Source organism: Mauremys mutica, chromosome 3 (genome assembly GCF_020497125.1).
Source record: "Mauremys mutica isolate MM-2020 ecotype Southern chromosome 3, ASM2049712v1, whole genome shotgun sequence".
In the NCBI taxonomy this organism is placed as follows: domain Eukaryota; kingdom Metazoa; phylum Chordata; order Testudines; family Geoemydidae; genus Mauremys; species Mauremys mutica.
This window is the reverse complement of record NC_059074.1, coordinates 178,406,517-178,433,952: the sequence shown is the minus strand read 5'-3', so window position 1 is coordinate 178,433,952 and position 27,436 is coordinate 178,406,517. Positions and strand designations below refer to the sequence as shown.

General features: G+C 43.5%; 1 protein-coding gene and 1 long non-coding RNA gene across 2 annotated transcripts in view; one reads left to right on the top strand and one right to left on the bottom strand.

Moving 5' to 3' along the window:
• Nucleotides 1-1,476: 1,476 nt before the first annotated feature.
• PSME4 (proteasome activator subunit 4) overlaps nt 1,477-27,436 on the bottom strand; it is a 230,265-nt gene continuing 204,305 nt past the window's right edge. Inside the window, exons 44-47 of the mRNA XM_045009566.1 lie at nt 13,222-13,384; nt 12,132-12,265; nt 3,769-3,907; nt 1,477-3,180 (exon numbers count right to left, since the gene is read on the bottom strand). Coding sequence (XP_044865501.1) covers nt 3,773-3,907; nt 12,132-12,265; nt 13,222-13,384 — 432 coding nt within the window. The 3' untranslated portion in view covers nt 1,477-3,180; nt 3,769-3,772. The remainder of the gene's footprint in view (nt 3,181-3,768; nt 3,908-12,131; nt 12,266-13,221; nt 13,385-27,436) is intronic.
• On the top strand, nt 12,263-27,008 carry LOC123366279. Its single transcript, XR_006578009.1, has 3 exons — nt 12,263-12,606; nt 12,709-12,825; nt 26,513-27,008. It is a non-coding gene; the product is annotated as an uncharacterized LOC123366279 (long non-coding RNA).

Here is a 27,436-nt window from a genome sequence, read left to right as displayed (position 1 = left end):
CGGGAAGTGTGTTTACATGATAACCTTGTATTGGGGTGTTCTGGTACTACCCTTCTGGAATGTATTTGCACGAGTGTCCTGTGCCTGGTACTTTTTAGGAATGTCTGTGTTTTTGTAATGCAAGCCCTGTTCTTGCCAGGTTCTGTGAACTTGCAAGCAAGCTTGTTTTGTAACAGGGCCTGACTTCTGCTCACAATCTGACTTTTGCTAACTTCGCTTTACATCAGCAAGGCTTGACCACTACTGTAGTTCAGGCTTCAGGCCTCATACCAGGCCTCTTATACAAGGCCTCATATTTTAGGCTCTCTTTGTACTACACATATCATGCCCCAAGCCTAGGAGAGAACAAAATTAAAATGAGCCATGGAAGAAATAGTTAGACAAATTTGTTTGCACAATCACAAGTACATTTTTATCCTAGGGAATTTTCAAGTTGAGCAATTTACTATGGATTTGCAGAGCTCACCTATCATGGCCAATGCTAGTTGCTTATTAACCACAATACAGTTACTATTATCTTTGAAGCACAGGGTCATATTCTCAGCTTGCTTTTTATCCCAGTTCCATAATCTGGCTACAGTTTGCTATCTGAGAATGGGAATTCTCAACTGATGTAAAGTTGGTGGATCTGGCTCCTATGTCAATTGCCCTAAACCCAACATAGGGGGCATAGCAGAACTCGCTGCTTTCCTACATCAATTCTCAGCTGACGTGTTGTCCTTTAAACAGCCTAGTTTATTACATGTGCTTTCTACAATCTTTAGTGCTTTCAAAGTTAATTTTTATGCTATTGGAGAGATCTGAATTTCTTTGACTTTAGACAGCCGTTTGACTAGTGAATTCACTGTTGTGAAGGTAAAGCCTTTGGCCCTGGTCTCATGAGAATTCACAAGCTAAGGAGGGTCAGGCATCATTAGCACATCAATGCAAGGACAAAAGAAAACCTAAGGTCAAAACTGTAGCAGTACCGATTGAATATCTCAAGTAAGGTATTAAGGGAAATTTGCTGTTGAAATGCTAATTCTAGGAAATGTCATAAAACAGAGGTTGTGTCCACCTGCGGTTAAGTATTCCTAAAGAACTTTTCTCAATAGAATGGTGTTGATCTCAGTATCTTGACCAACTTCCATTTGTGTGATTACCTTGTGCCCACTTAAAATTATACCCACATTTCAAATGAATGCAGTATTATTCACTTGCTGTCTTTAACAGTGATGCTGTGTGATGTTAGAACAGATGCTGTGTTCTATCCCTGAGGTAGTGCATTTCAGTAATGGGTAAAGAGACTATTGTTTATACACAAAATTTTAAAATGGCAACCTACAGGCTGCACTACATAAACAACCTGAATTCACCTGAATTCCACAATGCATATAGATCTGATACAAAAACCCCATAGAAAATTGGAGTAGACAATCCTAAATTAGACTCGGAAAGTAGTGAACTTCTGCTCAAGAAAGACAAAAAATGCAGATGTTACAAACAATCCATTTATTGGGTTTTAAACTAGGTACACAACTGAAATAATTTTGGCACTACGCTATACAGTGGTTACATCTGTGTGCTGACACTTAGTAAATACTGTACTAGGAACACTGCTGTGCTTTAAAATTGTATTGAGTTACTCAATCAGCAGGTAGATATTTCAAAACGTATTGTAGTGTTCCTGTAAGGAAGACTGTACAGGTTGTGTGAAAGATGAAACACATCAACTTGTGAACTATTTCACTGTAGGAGGTACCTTGCATTCTGTAATCTTATCACATCAAAACATGTGATGTTAGCATTTAGAGATGGCCACAAATGTTGCATTAAAATCCTCTGTAGATGTAGTCATGAGATAAATGAAAACTAAAACAAAATAAAATTTCTACCTTTTAAACAAGGAACAATATTTTGCTAAAGAAAATAATTTAAAAAACACTAATGGCATTTGATTTGATACAAAAGCCAGAAGCACTATAGTATTAACATTGAAGTGTGAATTTTTACAAATTAATCTCACAATGATGTTATGTAAAAGGTTGCAAACTGTACAATGTCTTCCCAAAGCAATGCCTCTACAATTTATACAGTCTTTTACATCTATGTAATACATATTAAACATGTCGTTAAATAGCCAATAGATATCAGTCTCTGAATAAAAGTTGCAGGCAAAAAACCAAAACCAAAAACAGAACTTTCACAATCTTAGCAGTCTTCCATTTACGCAAGGTATGCTTCTCCAAATAGCGACTAATAGTCTTTTTAATGAGAATATTCTGTTAAAAAAATTCAGTGCTTTTACACACTGCACTTACTCTTCAGTCTCTGAATTAAAACATTGCTTGATAGCAAAAAATTCATATCTATGGGCTCTATTCATCTGAAAAGATCCACCGCCTTCCACCCGTAGGAAGCTGCAGATGGTCATGGGTTTAAGTTGTGCACCTGGTCAGATTACCTGCTAAAACTTGGCCAGACCATGGAAATTGCCCCACTTTCCATAGTACTGATCTCAGCTACAGAGGACAGAATGGATATTTACATTTCCATAGAAGGTAAGATTTAAAAGGGTAGTCCAACTCTCAGCTGGATTAAATGGTACAGCGTTTGTCACCTAACGGGTACTTGAATGCAAGCAGTGAAAAAAAGTCTTTTGAGAAAAATAGATTCCTGGCCTCTTGTCATGGGAGTAGGTGGGTTTGAGGTTCATAGGTACCAGCTCCTGCAGGTTGATCAGATAAAAATGTCAACCAAAACTGGAGCACTTCTCTTAGAATGTTCAGACTTGCAGTTGTGTGCTCTGCAAATGCACTGATGTAAAAAATGACTGGGCACATGGAATAAGAAAGAAAAAGGAGGAGATGGGAAGAGATGGGTGGTGTAAGCCAGTGAGTAGAGAGTGAAGGTGGTAAGGTTGTATAATGCAGGCCCATGACATTACGCTTTGAAACAAGTAATGATCTGGCCCCACAGATGCAGTAACGGAAAAACACAGGGTTCCCATAGCTACTCCCTGTGAAGTTGTAATTCGTGATGAATAGAGCTCTGTTAGAACCTAATATTTGTATTTAAAAAATGGTTTTGATTAGGCATCACAATTTCCAAGACTAAAAGTTCCATACACAATAAATTAGTTTTGAGTTTCCTTTATTTTTGCAGAAATGTTTCTAGGTCCTCATGTTTTCCAAGAAGAACCTGAAATAGAAATAATTAAAAACAAGATTATATCTTCATCCATATTCTCGTGATACTGCAAAAAAGGATGATTAAAAAATTCCCTTGCTGGCTGGCATAGTGGTCCAGTCACAACACATAGCATTCCCCTGCAAGAGATCAGGGTTCAAATTCAAGTCTGATTCCTTGTTCTGCAGGTCAACAAGTACCAGGAACACCGTGAATGTGGTATGCTCAGTCTCAAGGTACCTTGTGTCTCTCTAGTGATGCTCCTCTGACAGAAATGCAGAGGGCAGTTTATGGGCTGAGAAGGTTTGAGAGCAAAGGAAGTGTTGATAAAACTTCTTTTCTTCTGAAGTCCTAGCCTTTTAGTTTACTTCATTCAAACAAAAATAAGGGACTACACAATAAAGATAAACAGCAGGTCACTAAAAGCAGAGTTTTTAACCAACAGAAGATACCCCACTGAGCACTGATAGTGACTTTGTTTGGAGGGAACATTTTTCCCTGGATCTGGGACCTTCTTTCCTTCACTTTGACTGGATGGCTAGAGTGGATATCATAAAATGGCAGTGTTTTCTAATTAAACCAAAATAAACACAGCCTTACCTATTTAAGCATAATAGCATGGTGATACTAAGAGGTCTGTAAGGACAAGCAGCTGGTCATCAGTGAACTGCTGTTTGTGCTCCTGCCAGTTGTCATGGTGTGTCCTCCGGAAATTGGACAGTGTTTTCTTTACTGTCATCTGTATAGCAGGCAACAAAAAATAGATCTGTATTAATTTTTGATATATTTTAAAAACTGTTTCACATCTGTGGAAAGTCTCCCTAACTGGGGTAACAAATAGTCAGATGTAAGAGAGGGTTACTCACCTTGTGCAGTAACTGAGGTTCTTTGAGACGTGAATCCCTGTGGGTGCTCCACTTTACGTGATTGTGCGCCCTGCGCCTCTAGTCAGAGAATTTCGACAGAAATCTTGGCTGGGCTGCACATGCACTCTCCCCGTCTCGTGCCTGCAGCGGCGATTAACTAGTGCTGTGCAGCCCCCGCACCTCCCAGTTATTTCTCTACCGCAGAGGAATTAACTGGAACTCCAAAGCAGAGGGGAGGAGGGTGGGTAGTGGAGCACTCACAGGGACAACCATCTCAAAGAGCCTGTTACTGCACAAGGTGAGTAACCCTCTCTTCTTCGAGTGGAGTCCCTGTGGGTGAGCCACTTTAGGTGACTGTAGAGCAGTTCCCCTCAGGGGAAAAGAGGTAATTTGGAGCTAGGTCTGAATGGATAATAAGAAGGTGTGTCCCAGGTGAGTGTCAGAGGCTGACACCTGATCGATGATGTAGTGTTGAATGAATGTGTGAGGAGATGTCCAAGTAGCTGCGTTGCATATGTCGGTAATAGGCACATCATGCAGGAAGGCAACTGATGTGGATCCATATCTTGTGGAGTGTGTTCTAACCCTTGAGGGGGATTGTAGGTCATGTTGTCAGAAACAGAGCTGAATGCAATCTGAAATCCATCTGGAAAGTCTCTGCTTAGAGATGGGTTTGCCTTTGGAGCGGTCCGAGGTGGAGAGGAACAATTTAGGAGTTTTCCTGAATGATTTGGTCTGTTCAAGATAAAAGGCTAGCGCCCTTCTAATGTACAGGGTGTGGAAAATCGCTTCTTGCCTGTCCTTGTGAGGTTTAGGGAAGAACATGGGAAGATGGATAGACTGATTGATGTGGAAGGAAGAAAGGACTTTAGGCAAAAATTTGGGGTGAGGTCAGAGTGACCTCGTTTTTGAAAAAAACAAAACAAAACATATAGGGTGGTACAGCCATAAGAGCAGAAATTTCTTCTATGTGATGGTGACTAGGAAGGCCACCTTCATGGAAAGATGTAGAAGAGAACATGTGGCCAAGGGTTTGAATACGGCAGTTGTGAGAGATCGAAGCACTCAAGTCAGATCCTACAGGGGCGTTGGGGCTCTGAGTTCTGGGAAGAAGCTGCGCGTTCCCTGGAGGAATCTTTTGGCAATTGGGTGAGCAAAGACTGAAACGCTGTCCACTTTGTCACAGAATGTTGTAATGGCTGCCAAATGCACCCGCAGTGAACTCACTGAAAGGCCAGATTTCTTCAGGTACAGCATGTAGTCCATTACCACTGATATGGGAGAGGTGGTGGCGTCGATTTGTTTAGGCACCACAACTGGAATCTCTTCCATTTATGTATGTATGTAGCCTGTGTAGTGGGCCTTCTGTTTAGCAGAATGTCTTTAATATCCTCAGAACACGTTATCTCCTTGCCATGGAACCATTGAGGAGCCAGATATGAGATGGGGCGACTCCAGGTTTGGATGCAGAGTCTGACCCAGGTCATAAGAGAGGAGCTTTGGAAGAAGTGGGAGGAGACACGGGGGTATGATGACGTCTTTTTCAGGTATGGGTACCAGGTTTGTCTGGGTCATGCTGGTGCTGTCAGGATGACTTTGGCTTGATCGATTCTGATCTTGTTCAGGACGCTGGACAGCAATGGGGTGGGAGGAAAAGCATACAGGAGGGGTACATGCCACGGAATGAAAAATGCATCATCGTTGGATCCTGATCCCAGACCCACTCTGGGACTGGACATTTGCTGTTTCATTTTGTGGCGAATAGGTCTATCGTGGGGAACCCCCATAGTTGCAATTTGATCTGGATCATGCAGGTGTTGATTGCCCACTCGTGGTCATTCGAGAACCTTCGACTTAATGTGTCGGCTGTGATATTCTGAGACTCCGGCAGGTAGGTAGCTGATATGGTGTCTTTGTGTTGTATGTACCATGTCTAGAGTTTTATGGCCTCCACACATAGGGAGTGTGATCTTTCTCCTCCCTGTTTATTTATGTAGAACATGCAGGCTACATTGTCCATCATGATCTGTATGTTTTTGTCTTTGATCAGAGGCATGAAATGTGCACAGGTATTGTGAATTGCGCGTAATTCCAGTACATTGATGTGAGTGTTGATTAGGAAGGAGACCATCTTCTCTGTACTGTGAGCTTGCCTAGTTGGGCACCCCACCCTAGTAGAGAGGCATCCGTTGTGATTATCAATTTGGGAGAAGGCTGAAGGAAAGGAACACCTGCACAGTCGTTGTGTGGGTGAGTCCACCATTGTAGTGAGTCCTTGACCTTCATTGGCATACTCAGAAGTTTGTTCAAATTGCGTTTGTGTGGTGTGAATACCATCTTGAGCCAACACTGCAAGAGCGCATGTGCAGTCTGGCATGTTTCATCACGTATGTGGTCACTGCCATGTGATCTAGTAGCTGAAGACAGGTCCTTGGGCTGTGCAATATCCTTCGGCTGTGCACCAAGGTATTGATGAGGTTCGTTAGAGAAGTGAATCTCTGAAGAGGTAATGATGCTGTTGCTTCTAGAGAATTTAGATGCGCGCCGATTAAGTCCAGTTTCTGGACTGGCATTAATGTGGAATTTTGGACGTTTATTTGTAGACTGAGACTGGTGAAGAGTGACATTGTCTGGTGCGTGACTGTGATGGCTTCTGCCCAAGTGTGAGCCTTGATTAGACAGTCGTCTAAGTAGGGGTATATCATGACCCCGTGCTTGTGAAGGTGGGCTGCCGCCACAGCAAGGACTTTGGAAAATACTCAGGGGGCCATGGAGAGGCCAAAGGGTAGTACTGTATATTGGAAATGGCCCTGTCCTAGTACAAACCGAAGAAATTTCCTGTGCATAGGGCATACAGAAATGGGAAAATATGCATCTTTCAGGTTGAGGGCTGCAAACCAATTCCCTTGTTCCAGTGCTGGAATGACTGTAGCTAACACAATCATCCTGAATGTTGTGTTCTGATGAATTTGTTTAGCTTCCTGAGATTGAGGATGGGTCTCCATCCTTCAGACTTCTTTTGGGTTAAAAAAATAATGAGAATAGAATCATAGAACTGGAAGAGACCTCGAGAGATCTAGTCCAGTCCACTGCACTTGTGGCAGCACTAAGTATTATCTAGACCATTCCTGACAGGTGACCATTCCTGACAGGCAGAAGCCCTTCCCTCTGTGATGTACCAGAACTGTCTACTGCGCCCAGTTGTAGGAGATGCTCCTCCTCCTGTCTCAAGCAGGGCTCGTGAGAGGGGTCCCTGAAGAGGGACAGGATGGGAGGGTGAGGAGGAGGGATGGAGAGGAACTGGAGGGCATAGCCAGGCTTGATGATTTCCAGTACCCATCTACTGGAAGTGATGGTTCGCCGGTTTGGATAGAACAGTATTGGGCGATTGGTAAAGGGATGGCTGATGGGAGGTAGTGTTGGCAGCAAAAGTTGGAGGGAGGTCTGGTAAGCCCTTGACCAAGCCTTCAAATCTGCTGTTTAGAGGTTGATTGTTGAGATGTGGTGGGTTGGGAGGAGCTTAGTCTACGTCTGGACGGTCTCTATCTACACCTCTGGTTATTGTATTTCTTGGCCGCTGTGTGTACGATGGCCCTTGCCACGGTGTCAGTAGAGTCCAAAGAGGCTTGGAGGGCAGTTCTAGCCAAGAGCGGAAATGAGCAATGTAAACTGCTCTCTATTGACTACATACCAGAGGACAAAAAAGTCAGAAAATCTGGAATAGTTTGTATGGTCATACTTCGCCATAAGTGCTTCATAATTAGCGATCTGGAAGTGTAGTGTCACTGATGAATAGGCCTTGCGGCTGAGTAAGTCCAATCTTTTCCACTCTTTATCATAAGGGGTGGTTCTAGAGTTGTCATAAACAGATAGTTAAGGGTTAATGTCTCTTTTACCTGTAAAGGGTTAAGAAGCTCAGTAAACCTGACTGACACCTGACCAGAGGACCAATGAAGGGACAAGGTACTTTCAAATATTGTTGGAGGGAAATCTTTGGTTTGTGTTCTTTGTTTGTTCTCTCTTGGATCTAAGAGGGGCCAGACGTGCAACCAGGTTTCTCCAATCTTTCTGAAACAGTTTCTCATGTGCAAGATAGTAAATACTAGCTAGAAGGCGGATTAGTCTTTTGTTTGTTTTCTTTATTGAAAATGTGTATTTTGCTGGAAGGATATGTTACCTCTGTTTGCTGTAACTTGTACTTATGCTAGGGGGGAGGGAGTCCCTCTAGTCTATATAAGCTGAATACCCTGTAAGCATTTCCATCCTGATTTTACAGAGATAAATTTTACTTTTTCTTTTTCTTTAATTAAAAGCTTTCTTTTTAAGAACCTGATTGATTTTTCTTTGTTTTAAGATCCAGGAAATTGGGTCTGGACTCACCAGGGATTGGTGGGGGGAAAAGGGGGCGGGGGGGAGATGGTTAATTTCTCCTTGTGTTAAGATCCAAGGAGTTTGGATCTGTGTTCCCCAGGGAAAGTTTTGGGGGAACAGGAAGTGTGCCAGACACTGGAATTTCTGGCTGGTGGCAGCGCTATCAGATCTAAGCTAGGATTTAAGCTTAGAAGGGTACATGCAGGTCCCCACTTTTGGACGCTAAAGTTCAAAGTGGGGAACAAACCTATGACAAGAGTAATGCTGTTTGCCCCGTTCGTTGACTGCATCAATTACCAATGAATATGTCTGAAGGCGTGTGAATAGAGATTCCATCCCTTTTGAAGGGATGTAATATTGTTTGTCCGCTCTCTTACGTGTGGGTGGGATAGTATTAGGGGTCTGCCAGATGTTTGTGGCAGGTTCCATGATTGCTGAGTTAATCTGAAGGGCAATGTTGGAGAAAGTGACGTGAAGTATATCCAAGAGCTTGTGACGTGACTCGGAGATCTCCTCTAGGGTTATCTGGAGTGTCTCTGCTATTCTTTTGAAGAGCTCCTGGAAATTCCTGAAATCATCTCCAGCAGTCGGCGTAAGGGGTATAATAGTCTCACCCAGTGACAATGAAGTGCAGGTGTCAGGAGCTGCCTCCTGAGCTAAAACGTCTTCCCTTTCTTCAACACTCTGTTTGGGAGGGGCAGCTGGTAGCTCTGTAGACTGTGGTGAAGACTGCCTATGTACCTCCGTGGTGCCACTTAGGGATCTGGGGTAAAACAGTCTATAAGCTGCCCATTGGTCACAGAATGCCCACTGAAATGGGAAGGGAATAGGTGGGGGCTTCCAGGAGTAAGCATACCACCCTTGAAATTCAGACCCTGGCAGAGGCTAAGGGCATTCCTGATGTGCGGACCGAACACTGCCTTGCATAAGTGAAGAGTGTTGGGAGGAGAAAACTTCCAATCTTCTTCATCTTCATCCTCCTCGCTAGAGAAAGGAGAAGCGGCTGTAACTGGTGGAGTGAGTGGTAGCAAAAGTACCGAAGTAGTATCGGTACAGAGGAGAGATGATTGTGGTACTGGGGCAATTGTCAGGTTCTTCGGAGCAAGGAACTCTTGAGGCTGTGCTACCAATGAAGGCACCTGTGTGAACGGTGGTACAGAGAATAGTGGGAGTACCAGGGGACCTTGTGGTACCAGCAGGAAAGGAGCCGACAGTGAGCATGCTGAGGATGGTGTGGCAATCTGCGGTGCAGTGTCTGTGCTACTGAACAAAGGGCCAGCAGGTGGCACTATTGCCTTTTGTACTGCAAATTTGCTTGTTACGGAGCACTTTGTCTGTGCTGCCGGTGCCAAGATGGAGGAGGTGGTCTTCTGTCTGCCCTCCTTCTTAGAGCCTGCCTGCTTAGTGTCTGTGGCTCTGATGGTACTGGAGATCCCTGCCGACTCAAAGGTACTAAGCCGTGGCATGTTCGGTACCGATGTGGTGGATGGAGTTGGGGAACATTTCCTCTTTGATGCGGTCTTGGTAAGGGGAGTGTTAGCTCTCCTCTCTACATGTCCTTTAGGAGATAGGTCCCTTCCTTTCAGGGTGAAGGAGGGGGGTCTGTCAGAAGCTGCCTGCGGTGATAATGAAGCAGGAGAAGTTTGCGAGCCCGAGCCTGAGGTGGGACGGAGAGACTTCTCCATTAGGATAAGTTTCAATTTAAGATCCCTCACTTTCCTTGTCCGGGTCTTAAGACTGTGGCAATGGGTGCACTTCTGGGTCACATAAGTTTCCCCCAGGCACCAGACACACTGCGAGTGTTCATCAGAAAGCAGAATTGCCTCGTGACAAGAGAGGCAGTGTTTAAAGCCAGGCGACCCTGGCATTGTGAGGAAAAATAATGTCCCTTAAGAGGATGAAAGGAACATTTTTTATTTATTTTTTAACGGGGAGAAAAAGAAATAAAGGGTTCTTAACCAACTAACCTAATTACACTAAGCTACTTGACTAATTTAATTCAACTACATCTGAGGTAAAAGTGAGAGAGCGCACTGCTGGAGCTCCAACTCGGACCAAGGACGGCTGAGAAGGAACTGGTGGGTGAAAGGGCTGCACAGCACTAGTTAATTGCCACTGCAGGTGCGAGACAGTGAGAGTGCATCTGCGGCTCAGCCAGGTACTGCTATTGAAATTCTGTGACTAGAGGCGCAGGGCACACAATCACCTAAAGTGGAGCTCTCACAGGGACTCCACTTGAAGAACAACAGGTAGTTCTATATTTTGATGACACTCCTAAACTAGCATTTGTATACGTTTAAACAGTTGGGAAGTCTGGAATGGACCCCCAAAAGTTCATCCAGTCCAGGTCTGTCAGACTGTAGAATTTACAACTAGTTTTAAATTCTAATATAATTCTAATATCTCTAGATCAGTGTTGTCAAGGCTCTTACGTATGGTGAAAGAACCTTTGCCAGTTGGTTTTTTTTTTTGTTTTGCCAACTTTGGAGCCCTATGATAAATCCTTATTAATCTTGATCTTCTTCCCGCCTTTCCATTTTCAATCTTGTTCATGCTACTGTAGGGGCTCAGGCTCTACTGGGTTTTTCAGTGCTGGACAGACAGATGGTAAAAGGCTTAAACAATAATTTTTGTTCAGTCAAACACAACTTGCAAAATGGGTGGAGATCAAACTTTTAGTGTGTCACGTTCCAGAGATATCGTCTATTATTCCAGAGATATCGTAATTTTGCCTTTGAGGTGCACCAAATGAGATATATTAAATAATAATAGGATTGTCTCCTATTATTATTTAACAGATCTCATTTGGTGCACCTTAAAGGCAAAATAATTATATACACTCTCCAGATTTAATTTTTGTAATCCAGTAAAAGTAAGCCCTAGCAGAACTGGTTAGCTCTTTCCAGGAAATTCCCCTCCACAAAGTTTAAACACTATAGTTAATAACAATAGTATAGTTGGAGTGCTAGCAACAGCTACAATAATTCCTTGCTTAACATTGTACTTATGTTCCTGAAAAATGCGACTTTAAGTGAAACGATGTTAAGCGAATCCAATTTCCCCATAAGAATTCATGTAAATGGGTGGGGGGGGAGGGGGTTAGGTGCCAGGGAAATTTTTTTCACCAGACAAAAAACTATATATTATATAGATATATACACAGTATATATTTTAAACAAACAATTTAATACTGTACATAGCAATGATGATTGTGAAGCTTGGTTGAGGTGGTGAAGTCAGAGGGTGGGATATTTCCCAGGGAATGCCTTGCTGCTAAATGATGAACTAGCACTCGGCTGAGCCCTCAAGGGTTAACACGTTGTTAATGTAGCCTCTCATCAAGGCAGCATGAACAGGAGGGAGGGGAGACAGCATAGCAGACAGAGAGAGACACATACCTTGTGTGTGGGAGAGAGAGTACAAGGAGAGTAAGGGAATTTCCCCATTATAAATAAAACTCTCAGCTTTCTACTTAATGTATTTTTGGCTCTAGTGTAGAAATGACTGAGGCAGAAATAGAAATATGGCAAGGAACTGGCATGCTTTCATAAGGTGCCTTTGAGTTAAAGCAGGTTTGGATTTAGCAAAGTTATGAACTTTTGAAGAAAAAATGTCACACTGTGACACACATATTCCTTCACAGTCTTTCTTCAGGAAGCTAATGTAAGGATGATAGACATGTTTTAGATTAAAGAGAAAAAATAAATAGAATCAGACTATTTTTACCTCAATAGGCTGAGGATCGTTAAGGTGGGCACTGAGGTCCATCAGAAGCTGGGGCATCCAAGTGGGCACATCATAAGGGCTTGACAAAATACATGCACTAAGTCCAAGCACACCAGCATGGCGCTTAACCAAGTCTGCAATGAAAAGACCGTAATATACATGTGGCAGGATACAAATCTCTCAAAATATGTTTCCATAACACAGCCAGACTTGAAACTTCACTTTCAGTAATTCCAGCTATTTTTAACTTATGAAAAGTACGAAAATAAATACACATTAAATGTAAGTTGTCATGAGCAGTAAAGTGCAACTAACATCCATACTAGGGGAATTCTTAATCTCCACCTCTTATATCCATTACAGGCTCTTGTGAAGAATCAAAAAGGAGAGGTTATTTACCAGTTCAAGGGCTGCCTCTGCTAATCTACACACAGTGGACTCAAAAATGCCTACATCAGTGTTCTGTAACTTTCTGGTAAACTGTTCCTATTGGGGCTCATGTAAATACAGTCTAATGCCACTGAAAGTTCTAGGGAGGGCAAGCTCTAACTTAGTTCCTTTCTCTGGTGCCTCACAGGTGAAGGTGGATGAGGAGTGTGACTGCTAAGACAACCCTCAAAGAACTACACTTACTGGTAAAATAACCACTTCCTCTTTGACGAGTCTCTGAATACATGTACATTCATGGAGACTGGTAAGCAGTACACCCTAGGTATAAGAATAAACCACAAAAACCTATTAATCTAGCCATATAACTGCTCTGTAGTAGTATATTGTTATTTAACATTTGTATGTATCAGCACCCAAAATACCTAATTGGGATTGGGACCCCCCCATTGTGCTAGGAGCAATACAAACATACACGAAAAAAGTCAGATCTATAAACAAAACTATTTTGTCATGATGGTTTATAAGTATTATAAAATATTTGCATACACATCAGATCTGTTTCTTTATGTATATTGCTTGAAGATTCCTCCTTAACTGCAGAGCCTATTCTAGCCATCTGGGTTGTCTAAGGATGATGTAAATAAAGTAACAGAACCAGTTTTTTAATGTACAGTTTGCGTCTCTGAAGCAGTGTCTTTACCTGCGGAAGGAATGGTATCCACCACTGTGCCAAGGTCTCGCTTTCTCTTTTTTGGTAGTCTTGTCTTGCAGAGCTGTTCAAAGTGAGCCTGCACAGGGCTATCCATAGTGAGGAAGTTGCACTGTAGCAGACCACTCAGTGTGGTAGCAGCCATTTCTCTCACCTAGGAGCAGAAACATCAGCTACATCAATTTCTACAGCAAACATTCATGGCTGACTTTTATTACTGCCCTTTGGACTTATCAGCTGGATTACCTTGCCATACTGTGCTTGAGAAAGGTCTTTCAAGTTTTTATCACCTCATCTTAGTAGGTCATTAAATACAATTAGTATATTAAAGTGTCACATATAAAGCAATAAACAATATTCATTTACAATTTTAAAACTGTCTTTACACAGGTAGACAAAATTAGTGATCCATGACTGCAGCAAACAATAAAATTTCAGTGTCAAACTTGTGTTGTAAGCTAAAACAGCAACTGATTTTGAATTCTGAAAAATAGTCATGTGTGATAAATATATAATCCAGAACAATTTATAATAATGCTACTGTGCTTTTATAGAGAATATAAAAATAGTACAACTATTATAGAGATACCTGCTTTGTCCATTAATGAAATCGGTACACTAAGATCAGTTTACACAGGGGAAAGTATACCTTTATCCAAAGTGTTTTATTTCTTTCCTTGCTACATATGAAACCTTTATAATCCATAGCATAGGATGAACATCTTGGAGGTATGCAAGTTTAAGAATTTTTATATTCATGATATCCATTATCCTAGTTGAATCTTGGGAAATTTACCAGGCCACCCTGTATTAAGACTGAATTACCACAATACTCTTCATAATGCTGTAACTCTTGCTGATGTTTATAAGCAACGTTGGGTTATTAGTTCTGTAGCCTTCCAGTATTCATTTTACTGCCTTGAGCCTTGGTCAATCCATCAGTAAGCTGGCTTGTAAAAATAGATACGACAGAGACATGCACCGCTCTTTTGTAACTAAGTTACCAAAATTACAAGCCAAATCAATTTCAACTAATTATCCACAAATTCACAATGCTACAATCTTTTTAATAATTTCACCAGTTTAATTATATTTGAAGACAATTAAATTACCGTTTGCTTACAAAAACAGCTACGCCTAGTCAGTGTTACTACATCACTCCTAACAGGCCATTAAAATCAGTGAAATACACACAAAAAATTAATAAATTGTAGAAACATAGGTTCTGCCTTGTCATCTTAAATTTGGTCCGGTCATAATAGGCCCATTGCTATTAAAAACCAAGGTGTATGGGCTGACCATAAGAACATTTTTACATTTAAAAATCTGAAAGCCCAATTAGCTTATTAAAATGTTGGCAGCAGTTGCCTCATTTACTGATAAGTACATACTGTTACACTTACACTAAACAGAACACACATCTATCTAGAGTACAAACACCTACCAACGCTCTGAATCCAATGTAGCAGATTATAATAAATTACATCCTTGAACATAATGTTCTGAACCTCCACAAAGCAATAAAGTATAGCAGCAAGTGCTGTAATAATTAAACATAGTAAGTTAACAATAGGCTCTTGAGACTTCCTTCCATTTACATTTCCACAGCATATTATTCAAATGTGATCTTTGTTATTAATAGTGTAAAGTATGAAGTGAAATAGTCTGCCAGTACTGTTTATCAGCAATTTATGAGCCTCTTAAGGACTAAGCTATTAAATGAAACATGAAGTGCTAATGCAAGTCCCAGAATAGGTGGAAGCCTGGCTGTAAAGTGAGCAGGCTCACTAGGTAACTAATCATTTTCATCACTGTTCACTGTATTAGAATCCATTTTCAATATTAATCAATCTTACGAATGGCAATATTTTGCTGCAAGAAACACCTAGAAACAAAATCCTTAAAAATCACATTAATAAGGTATAATTTTATACATATATACTGCAATGCCCATTAACATCTCACATAGTTAAGAATCTATAAGCCATCAGGCCTATATGATGATCTAAAAGCTACAGAGTAGAAACATATTCAGTGGAATACTTTCCCATGCATCAGAATTTTCTAACTACACTTTTTTGTAGAGGAGTCAAACTGTAGCAGTTGGCTTTCTTGTTCTAAAAGTAAGTAATAAGTGTTTAATGACATAATGAAAATTAGAACAAAAAATTCAGACCACAATGAAAAGTTTTAGTGGAGTACTCCCAATGCACTATTTGCTGTAAGAAGCTAAGACGCAAGTTTCTTAAAAGGGAAATTGCATTGTAATAAAAAGATTTTAAGCAGTACATTTCACTATATAAATTACAAAAAAGAAGTAAAATATGAAGCTGCCATTTTGACATTTTCCTAAAGCAGATCAGGACTGAGAAAATTAAAGTCCCATTAAAAAACTCTATAAATTAGATTCAGTGTTGTAAAGGTAATAGGTAATAATTGGAGACATACCAATCTCCTAGAACTGGAAGGGACCTTGAAAGGTCATCTAGTCCAGCCCCCTGCCTTCACTAGCAGGACCAATTTTTGCCCCAGATCCCTAAGTGGCCTCCTCAAGGATTGAACTCACAACCCTGGGTTTAGCAGGCCAATGCTCAAACCACTGAGCTATTCCTCCCCCCTTGTCTTACAGTACATTATGTACTTTTTATATGTTTTGGTTCATTTAACAGCTGTTTTAACATTGACTCCATGAACAACTAATGAAACATCTTAACCCTTTAAGGGACCATTTACCCAGACTAGATGTTTCAATTTCACAGATTTTAATACCAGAATGGATAAGTTATAAACAAACTAGGCAGCTGCCTAGGGCAGCATATTCTGCCTAGGGAAACTGGGGCCAACCTGAGTGGCACTGCAACACCGCATGTCAGGTTACAATGCCATTAACTCAGATTTGGCCTACCTGTCCCTCCGTCATGATGGAGGTGCGTCTTGTCTCACTGCACACACCCATACCCCAATTGAGAACTTCTGTTCTGGGAATAGGAGGGGGATGGCAGACTGAACTTTTGCCCAGGCCAGCAGACTGTCTTGAACAGTCTTTAAAAATGGACCATGAAAATGATCTAGTTTGCCCTCCTACATAACACAGGCAGCAGAACTCCAAACGCTAATTCACATATCAAACCTAATTACCTGTGGTTGAACTAAAATCATTTGAAAATTACAATTAAGGACTTCAAGGGATAGATAATCTACCACATCCCTTGATAAGATGTTCCAATGGTTACTTGCCCTCACTGAAAAAATCTGTGCTGAATTTCCAGGTTTTTTTTTTAAGCTAACTTCAGCTTTCTAGTCACTAGATTTTTTTTTTAAATACCTTTGTCTGCTAGATTAAAGAATCCAGATATTTTCTCCCTGTAGGTACTTTGAGACCATGATCACGTCATGTTTAAGCTTCTCTTCAATAAACTATAGACTGAGGTCCTTTAGCTTCTCATTGTAAGATGTATTTTCCAGACCTCAAATAATTCTTGTAGCTCTTCCCTGAATACTTTTCATCTTTTCCCAACATCCTTTTTAAGTGTGGACACCAGAAGTAGATAGTATTTCAGTAGTGGTCTCACCAATGCTACAGGCAATATCACTTCCCTACTTTTACTCTATATTTCTCCAAGGATCCTGAGCCATGGTATTACACTAGAGTTTATGTCCCTTTGGTCATCTACCATGATACCTAAAAAAGATACGGTGGATGAGGTAATGTCTTTTATTGGACCAACTCCTGTTGGTGGAAGGGACAAGCTTTCAAGTTTCACAGAGAGACCATCTCGGGCCTTGTCTGCATTACAGAGTTTTGTCGACGCGAGTTAAGCCGACAATCAAAATGGGTATAATTATATTGCTTGTGCATGTTCACACTACGCTCCTTCTGTCAGCAGAGTGCATCCACACTTGGTACTGTAGCATTGACAAGAAGAGCAGTGCACGGTGGATAGCCATCCCATTGTCCTACTTGACACCTTCTGCAGCTAGGAGTTGTGGGATGGCGAGTTGATCGTCCCATGATGCAGTTCTTTCTGTCCCAGCATTCATGGGCTTCCAACTGCATTTTGCGGCATTTTTCAATGGCCCGTTTATTGTGCACCCGCCATCTTTGTGTGAAAGGATGGATCCCGCACCGTTCTCTACTGTTGTGGTCATTGTTATGAATACACTGCAGATGGTCATGCAGTACATCATAAACACCCAATCTGAACAGGAATCAGAGTTGCTTGACCTGCTTGTGTGTCATGGAAAGAAACACCACCAGATTACTTCTGGCATTCACGGAGCAGCTGAACACAGTGGACTGTGGAATGCGCCTTTGGCAGACTAAAAGTACGCTCGTGCTGCCTTTATGGCAGGTTATACGAAAACGAGGAAAACATTCCCATGGTCATAGCAGTCTGCTGATGCTCCATAATATTTGTGAGGCTAAGGGTGAAAAGTTTCCCCCGAGATGGAGCAGACAGATACCAGCGCTATTAGAGGGGCACAACGGGGGGCTATTCGAATCAGGGAGGTTTTAAAGCAATATTTTGATAATGAGCTTAGTAATGCAAGTCTTTCTATACAGCATTCTGCCATGCTTTGTTAACTTGCTGCCTTGCATGAAAATTGTGATGATTCCTGACTGGGATTTGTAGTCAGCAAATGATCACCACTATGTATTATTACCAACAGCAACCACCACATGAAGGAGACAAAGAAAGACTGGTTATCTTTCAGAGAGTTTGTTTTTATTAAATACCAATTAACAACACACATGAAAGGCTTGGTGGGAAGGCAGACAAAAATGAAGGGCAGTACAGACTCTCATAGCTGTGTGTAAGTCCAGCTATCATTTTGGAAGCTGACCGATGGGGGTGGCATGAACAGGGTACTGAAGTGTTCCGGGAAGTTGCAAGGAATTTGTGGGAAGAGTTTGGGGAGGGCATGGAAAGCAGTTCTGTATCGGCTGGGGTGGGAGGGAAACATGCATGTGTTTTGCCTGGAGAGTGATTAGGGACTTCAACATCTCTGTTTGCTCCTCCATCAATTTTATCATCTGCTCCTGGTCCTTTACAATGCACTCCTCTCTGTCCTGCCTTTCCATTTTAAATTTTTCCTTCAGGGTCTCTCTCCACTCCCTCCGTTCTCTTTTTATGGCTTCTGAGGATTAAAGCACCTCTTGGAACATGTCCTCCCTGCTCCGCCTTGGTCACTTCCTTATCTGTCGATGTGTGAATGTCACATCTGTGTATTGTTTCTTGTGCTTCTACAGAAGTATGATTGTTAGTTCACGCACAGCAAAGAAGTAAAATACATCTCTCTTAACATAACAAATCACTTTCTCACTGTCCCTGGGTGGAGAAGAGGTCCTGGCTCACCATGGTACTAGACAACCCTGTCAACTGTCCTACCTTGTCGTCCAACTCAACCCCCTTGTCCAGCACTTTGTCCTTGGGGTTGAGTTTGCTGTCCGTTGTCTTCAGGCCCCCTCCTCCCTCTGACAGTATCCCTAGGTCTCCTGCCAGTGGAGGTGGGGTCGCTGCCGAGGTGGCGCCCAGCTCCTTATAGAAGCGGCAGGTCTTCGGTGCAGCACCAGAGTGATGGTTTGCCTCCCTTGCCTTCTGGTACACCTGCCTCAGTTACTTTATCTTCACACGGCACTGATGTGTGTCCCGGTGGTAGCTCTTATCCAACAAGCCACGAGAAATCTGCCCATAGGTATTGAAGTTCCTATGACTGGAGCGGAGCTGGGACTGAACAGCCTCCTCTCCCCTAAATGCCAGCAGATCCAGCAATTCAGGTGTGCTCCAACCTGACTTTTGTCAACAGAACTGTGTAGTATAGACAAGGCCCAGGACATGGGTTTTATGGCCCATTACAACAACTTGTAACTCACCTTGCTGCCTAGGAACCCGCCATTGTCCTGCGACTGCAGAGGTGTTAATTGACCATTTCATTTTAAGAGGTAATCTACAAAGTGCTTATGCTAAGTCTGTCCCACCTTGCATTTAGCTTGAACATGCTAGACTCCTTTTCCAAACCTGAGGAAGAGCTCTATGAAGCCTGAAAGTTTGTCCCTTCAAGCAACAGAAGTTGGTCCAAAAAAAGATATTACCTCATTCACCTTGTCTCTCTCATGTCCTGGGACCAACACAGCTACAACAAAACTGCAAACGTGAGGGCTGGGCGAGAACTGTGGAAGTGATTCCTGAGGAACCCATCAGAAATACTAGAAATTTAAGAAGTCCATTAAGAGAGAGGCAAAAGAAGTGACGGGAAAAACCATCAATTTTAGCATTTTTACTTAAAATAACCTGAAAATCCACTTCAGAACTAAGAACTTGTCTGTTACGTTTCAGCCCAGAACAGAGAGACAAGGTATACAGACTATCAGAAATGAGGTTCTATACTGAAATCACCTTCTCATTAAACATAACACGATGAAAGCAATGCTATGGTAATTACAGAAACATACTGGAACTTGCCAATTCTTATAATGAAAAAGCAAGATTACTGCTACAGCAAAGTAAAGTTTCCATGGTAACAACATGATTGCAAGAGATTACTACACAAAATAGCTTTTGCTGATTTCTACCTCAGTAGTTCAAGGACATATGTTTTATCTAATTATTTGCAAATCTATTTAACTATTAAAAGTGAACAGCAATTTTTGTAAATTATGTAAACGGGGGATTATGTGATGAATGCTTTGATTAGTAAGGATAACAAGTTATCTAGGCTCACAGCTCTTGTTTTACTGTAATACTATAACATGTCGTGACATGACTGGTACCAAAGAGACCTGCTGGAGAATGGAGCCAGTGCACTGGGAGCAGAGGGTTAAAGTGCTGCTCTTTAAATACAAGGTGCAATCTCGCACAATTTAAAATATTCATTCTGTATTTATGTTTTAAAAATTTCTTGCAATTCACTTTTCACAGCTTAGATTGTCATAATAGTGAGACTTTTCACCCCAATTTTAAACAGATTTTACACAAGAGCATGACACAAGAGGGACCTCTTGCCCTTCCAGGAAGAGAAACACGTTACATGAAAATGCACTTTTAGTTAGGCATTATGGATAAGTTGTCCTTTGCAAATAAGACACAGAACGAAGTGGTATTTGGGGACCAGAGGTGAAGGGGCTCAGTTCTGGCTGAAACATTAACATTTCTCACTACGATTCTGCACTGTAAATTATATATATACACACACACACTATATATATATATATATATATATAAAAAACCCATGTGATTTCATAGAACACTTTTAAATATATCTAATACATTATTGATATAATGTTAATTTAAAAAGCTTTACTGAAAGGAAGAATTTCACAAATTAGAAGACCTGCTGATAAACACTCTTTGTAATGCACCTCGCATTCATGCCCACTAGTGTTCTCAAGAGCACACATACATTAAAATCACCATTTGAGTTTGACTTTCTTTGGTTTGTGCATCCTGAGCATTAGTAGTTTCCTAGAAGCCAAATTTCTCAACATTTTTAAAACACAGAGTACTGCTTTGATGGTCAGAATACTTACGGCCTATCTGTTCTCCAATGAGATGCTATGTTTACTCAAATCAACATCTGGCTTTTAAGCTGGATGCATTTAAGTTACTTAGGAACTTGAAAAAAATGGTTACTAATTTTCTGTAACTGTTGTTCTTCAAGATGTGTTGCTCATGTTCATTCCAACATAGGTGTCTACTCGCTCTGAACTCTGCTGCTGGAAAGTTTCCCTCTCAGAGGTATCAGCTGGGTTGGCTCTGGTGCTCCCTGGAGTCACACCTCAGAGTTGTGGTATATAGGGTCCCACCGACCTGCTGCCTCCTCAGTTCCTTCTTGCAAGCTAACTCCAACAGAAGGGCAGATGGGGGGCGGGGGAGGAAGAGGTTTGGAATGGACATGAGCAACACATCTCGAAGAACGGTAGTTACAGAAGACTAGTAACCGTTTTTTCTTCTTTGAGTGCTTGCTCATGTCCATTCCAATGTAGTGACTCCCAAGAAGCTGCACCAGTGGAGAGTTTGGAGTTCATTGGCACACTAACTGTAACACTGCTTGGCCAAAAGTCACATCGCCATCACCCAGCAAGCTAAAGACATAGTGGGATGCAAAAGTGTGGACTGATGACTATGTTGCTGCCCTACAGATGTCCTGAATCAGAACTTGGGCCATGAATGCAGCCGATGATGCTTGAGGCTCTTGTAGAAAGGGCTGTCAGTGGAGAAGCTGAGACCTTTGCTAGGTCGTAGCATGTGCGGATACAGGAAGTGATCCATGATGAGATTCTGTGTGCTGAGACTGGACGGCCTTTCACTCTGTCTGTAATGGCTATAAAGACCTGAGTGGATTTCCAAAAGGGTTTAGTCCTTTCTATGTAAAACACTAGTGCACACCTAACACCCAGTGCATGGAATGTCTGTTCCTCCCTGTTAGCATGTGGCTTCTTATAATGAATAGGATAGGAAGATATCCTGGTTACTATGGAATTGTGAGACCACCTTTGGCAGGAAGGCCGCGTGGGGCCGCAGGTGCATCTTGTCCTTGAAAAAGACTGTGAATGGTGGTTCTGAAGTAAGGGCTTGGATCTCTGAGACCCTTCTGAAGTAATGATGGCCAGGGAGGACACATTCCAGATAGAGCAGAGAGCACACTGCCAGCAGTTCAAATGTAGTAGAACCCCTGGCCCTCTTAGCTCTGGTGGAACCTCTTCCCCTGCTCCCACCCTTAGAAGCAACTGCACCTTCTGGGCCAGAAGTTGCTTGTGAGAAAGTCCTTGAAGAGGGATGGGAAGGAGGTGAACAACTGACTTGAAGGGTATATCCTAGTTCTATTGTGCATAGCACCCAGAGATTTGAAGTAATGCAGGCCCACGCCTGATAGAAGCACGCTTGTAATCCTAACCGGTCCACAAATACAGGAGAAATCAGATCCACACATTGTCTTGGTACATCCCATCAAAAGTCCTGCTTAGACCCCACAGATTGTCTCAGGACGGCACAGGGGAGGGGGGCACTGGAGGAGGAAGAGGGAGGCAGGCACCAGGGCAGACTAGGACTGGGACGGAGGACTTCTCTTATAGCCTCTACTCCATCTCCTGCTGTAGTCTTGTCTCTGCTGTGGTTGGTGGAAGTGGGCCGTCGATTGGGGCTTAGAGTGCTTCCCAGCAGGAGCCGGTATATGCAACCCCAGGGATTTCAGGGTGGCTCTGGAGTCTTTCAGACCATGCAGCTTCAAGTCCATTTGCTCAGAAAAGAGCAACTTGCCTTCAAATGGAAGGTCCTGCACTGTCTGCTGCACCTCACAGGGCAACCCCAAGGACTGAAGCCATGAGCTTCTTCTCATGATCACAGCTGAAGCCATGGATTGGGCTGAAGAGTCTGCCACATCCAAAGCTGCCTGAAGGGGACTTCCTTGCCACCGATTTCCCCTCTAAATCTAGGGCTGAGAACTCATCTCATGACTCCTGAGGCAAAAGCTCCTTGAATTTTGCTATTGCACTCCAGGAGTTGAAATCATATTGGCTCAGGCGGGCTTGCTGAGCTGAAGGCCGCCAGTTGAGTACACCTTCCTGCCAAAAAGGTCTAGTTTTTTGCCATCTTTGGCCTTGGGAGTCGGCCCTTGCTGACTTCGCTGCTCACGCTCATTTACCACTGAAACAACCAACGAGCCTGGTGGGGCATGTGTGTACAGAAATTCGTACCCTTTGGGAGGGACAAAGTACTTTCTCTCCATCCTCTTTGCAGTAGGTTGGAGGAACGCAGGAGTCTGCCTTGATGGGGTCCATAATGGTATCGTTCCAAGGCAGAGCCACCCGCGATGGCCCTGAAGCTGCTAAGATGTCTACCAGGGCATGGAAAGATTCAGAGATCTGCTCCACCAGGCTACGCTCCTGAGGAGCTCCTGGTATACCCTGTAGTGGTCCTGGGAAGGCTCCATACTTGTCCCCGCCACCAACTCATTGGGGAGGATGAGGATGCCTGTATCAGTAGGGGCCTTGTTCCTTGCCCTCTGCAGTGGCTGGGTCCTGTGGTGCTGGTTTTGCAGTTCGGTACCAGGCTCGGCACCAATGCTTGGTCCTTGCTCCAAGGTAGCTGGTGCGGGAGCTCTTAACTCTGATACAACAGAGTACGACCTCTGGGACTGTGGACCCTGAACTGGCTGAAAAGTCCAGAGATTCAAGAATGGCCACTGTAGTGGCATCTACCACTGCACCGGTGGCCAGGATGTTGGCAGGATACCCTGATTCATCTCAGCCATTGGGTATTTCCGATTGGAGTGGTGTCTGCTCCTGTGGGAGAACGGTGCCGGGAGGGAGGCGACCGATGCTGTGACATCATGTCCGGCTTGTCCTTTGATGGCACCTGGGGTCTTGGTACTGCGGCGGCCCTCGCCTCTGGTACTGCCAGTGTTAGCTCCCAAATGGTGGGAGATCGTGGTACCGGGATTGACATTAACTCCCTCGTTGCCTCAAATGCCTCCGGTGTGGATGGTAGCGTCAGGGCTGTCGAACTCCGATGACTCACTCTTGGTGGAGAGTCCAAAGGTGCTGGATTCAATGGCGCTTTTCTCTTGACTCCAGCCTCAGTACCTTATGCACTGCTGGTGTCTCCGAATGGCCGGGCACGAGTCGCACTCTGTCAGCATCAATATGCCCTGCAGACCTGGAGGTTGGGGAATGCTCCCAGGTCAATTTTTCTCTGATTCTTACTTGGTGTTGGTGACAGAGAGCAGTGTTGAGAGTCCTGTGCCAGAGTTGTCTTCCATGGCACTGGAGAGGAGTGTCAATGCTAGGAGTCCCAGCCCATAGTGGAATGGCACTGTATCACCCTTAAAGACACCAGGGCACTTCTTACTGAAGTGAAAGTATTCAGTGTTGGGTCAACATGACACAGCTCCGAAGGGGGACCAAGCGCTGCCTCTATAAGGAAGAACTTGATTCTATTGTCCCTGTCCTCCTTCATTCTGAGCCTGAAGCTCTTGCAAATCGTACAAAGCTCCTGAACATGAACCTCCCCTAGACACTTGAGGCAGCTGGAATGCAAGTCACTAACCAGCATCGGCTTATGCCAAAACACACAAGCTTGAACCACGGGGACTGAGGCATACCCGGTGCTGGGGAAGGGCTAACCCCGCTAAGTGGGGTCCGCTGCTAACTAACTGAAACTCAAGATAAAGAACTATTTATAGATAATCAACAAAGTCGACAGAGAGAGGTCCTTGCAGGAAAAACACAAGGACAAGCATCAGTTCCAGCGACTGTCATGGGCAGTAAGAAGGAACTGAGGGTGTGGCCAGGCCCTATATACCAGTGATATGAGGGCATGACTCCAGGAGACACCAGAGCTGACAAAATGGATACCACTGAGGGAAAACCTTTCCAGCAGCGGTGCTCGGGGTGAGCACACACCTACATTGGAATGGACATGAGCAAGCACTTGAAGAAGAAAGATTAATTTTGAGTCTGAAAATTCAGTCCTTTGACCAGATTTGACTCAGGCCTGGTCTACACTACAAACTTAGGTCGACATAAGCTGTGTTAAGTCGATCTAATAATTTATATGTCTACACTACCCAGTCCCTTTTGCCGACCTAAGGGGTCCATAAAATCAACTTCTGTGCTCCACCTCTGTGAGAGGTGTAGTGCTTGATCTGACATCCATGCGTCAACATGGAGATAGTGTAGACACTGCGTTGTGTAATTTGAATGAATTGGCTTCCAGGAGTTAAAGCCCCAGGAACTTTTGATTTTTCATTTCCTATTATCAGCATGGAGAGATCATGTGGAGAGCTCATGGAAACTCAAGGCCTCAAATGCACTCCAGCATGGAGTACACAGGAGGTGGTGGATCTTATTGCTGTGCGGGAAGAATAGTCTGTGTAGGCAGAGCTCCGATCCAGCAGAAGAAAAGCTGACATCTATGCCAAGATTGCGCAGAGCATGGAGGAGAAGGGCTACACCAGGGAAATGCAGCAGTACTGCATGAAAATAAAGGAGCTTTGACAAGCATACCAGAAGACAAGGGAGATGAACAGTCGTTCTGGTTCTTCCCCACAGACATGCCGCTTTTATGAGGAGCTGCATGTGATTCTCAGCAGCGAACCCACCACTACCCCAAAACGCTCCGTGGATACCTCCCAGGAGCCCGAGGTGACCTCAGGCAACAACGGGGAGGACACTGTTGACAGGGAAGTGGAGGATCTATTCTCCCTGATGGCCAAGAATGTTTTTAACCCTGGAGCCCATCCCTTCACGGGACCAAATGGCGGCAGAGCATGATATCAGGGAAGGCAACTTTGGTGACTACACATTGCCAATCAAACTGTAGGGGTAACATGCTATTACTTTTTATGTTTAATCTGAACAATAAAGTAGGTGTAGTGGGTATCGGTGGCCACTCCAGCTATGCGGAAAGCGCTCTCTGAAAAAGACTGTTTGTGTGCAGGGAGATGGCCCATAGAGTGTTCTAGGAAGCTTTCATGGAGGTACTGTATGCTGCAATCCTTTGCAGAAGGTTTCTGGGAAAGGCTGCCTTATTTCATCCACCACGGTAGGACACTTTCCCATGCCACTCCAGTACTAACTCTGCTGGCATCATTGCAGCACACACCATTGCAGCATAAGGACCAGGTTTGTACCCAGACGATTGCAGCATCTGCTCCCTTGCCACCTCTGTTACCCTCAGGAGAGTGATATCACATAGGGTCACCTAGGGGAAACGGGGGAAGTTTTCAATGCTAGCCCTTAAGCACAAACAATTCAACAAGTAATTCACTATCCCTCCTCCCACCCCGCATCCCCCAGTGAAATCTGGTTCACACAACAATGCTTTCCCAAATGTGCTGTGATTGTGGTTGGAAGGGATCACCACGTATTGCAAGCAGCATTGGAAGAAAAAAAAGAGTGTGTGTGGTGGCTTCCTGTTTATCTCCCTTCCCCCCGGTGTCACTTTGGTAAAATAACCCAACTATTTGGGGAGCTTTATACTGGTGCCTGTCCTCAAGCATCATCCAGGTTGCTAAGGGAAAGGAGGCTTTTCTCAAGTTCCACTCTGTGATTCCAAGGATGTGTCACAAAAGCAGCAGCACAACACCTCTCACCATTCCTTGTGGCCGTACTCACCATGGCTAGAGCAGCAAACCTACTCTTGCAAGAGCTAGCAGTTGTGATTACACTGCAGCTTGCAGTGAAGTGTACTGAGGGGTATTTTTTTAATAAAAAAAATTAACCTTGCATCAGAAACAATGTATGCATTGTCAATACTACCCTTGTGCTTTGCATTCCTTGCAGCTGAAACCTTGTCCATCGGCGCATCCTCCACACCGTGACAAAGACTTTCCCAGATTACAAGGCAGAAAAAGATGACTCGGGAGGACATGTTCAATGAGTTAATGCGCACCTCTGAGAGTGATAAGACAGAGCTCCGAGCATGGACGATTACACTGTCTGAGAACCTGGACGTGGACAGGGAGGACAGGAGAGCATGCAGGGAACAAGAGCGTGTCACACAGAAAGAGATGCTGCAGATTAAGACGGAGCAATCAGACATGTTAAGGCTCAAGAAAGGCAGATGGATGCTAGAGTGCCTATGCTGCCATCAGCACCCAGGTCTACATCCTCCTCTCCCAACCGTCCTATGAGGCGGGAGAGGTGGGGAGTTTGGTATCCATGGCACTCAACACCAGGAGAGGGTACAAGGACCAGGAGGCGCCCATTCCCACACCTTTGATGGTTATTGCAGTGCAAACTTTCCTTGTCCCCTCCCCCCCACACCCCCCCAGTGTTATCAGCCCTTTTGTCCCAGGTTATCTTACTTTTCTTAGCTGTCTGTGTGTGTTTGTGTGCATAATAAAACTTAACGGATTGAGGAGAATAGGCTCTTTATTCATTCAACACACAGTCGTTGGTGGGGTGGAGTTTACAGGGGAGAAAATGCAATGGAGGGGGCAGTTTGGTAAGAAACAACACATAAGTGTCACATTACTCTGGCTCATTGCTGAAACTGGTTTTCAAAGCCTCATGGAGACACAAAGCCCCTCCATGTGTCTGGCTGCTCAAAATTGGCTGCCAGACAATCTGCCTCAAACCCCACCCCGGCAGAAACTTTTCTCACTTTGTTTCACAGATATTATTGAGCACACAGCAGGCAGCAATAACAATGGGGATATTGCTTTCACTGAGGTCTAACCTAGTAAGCAAACAACACCAGTGACC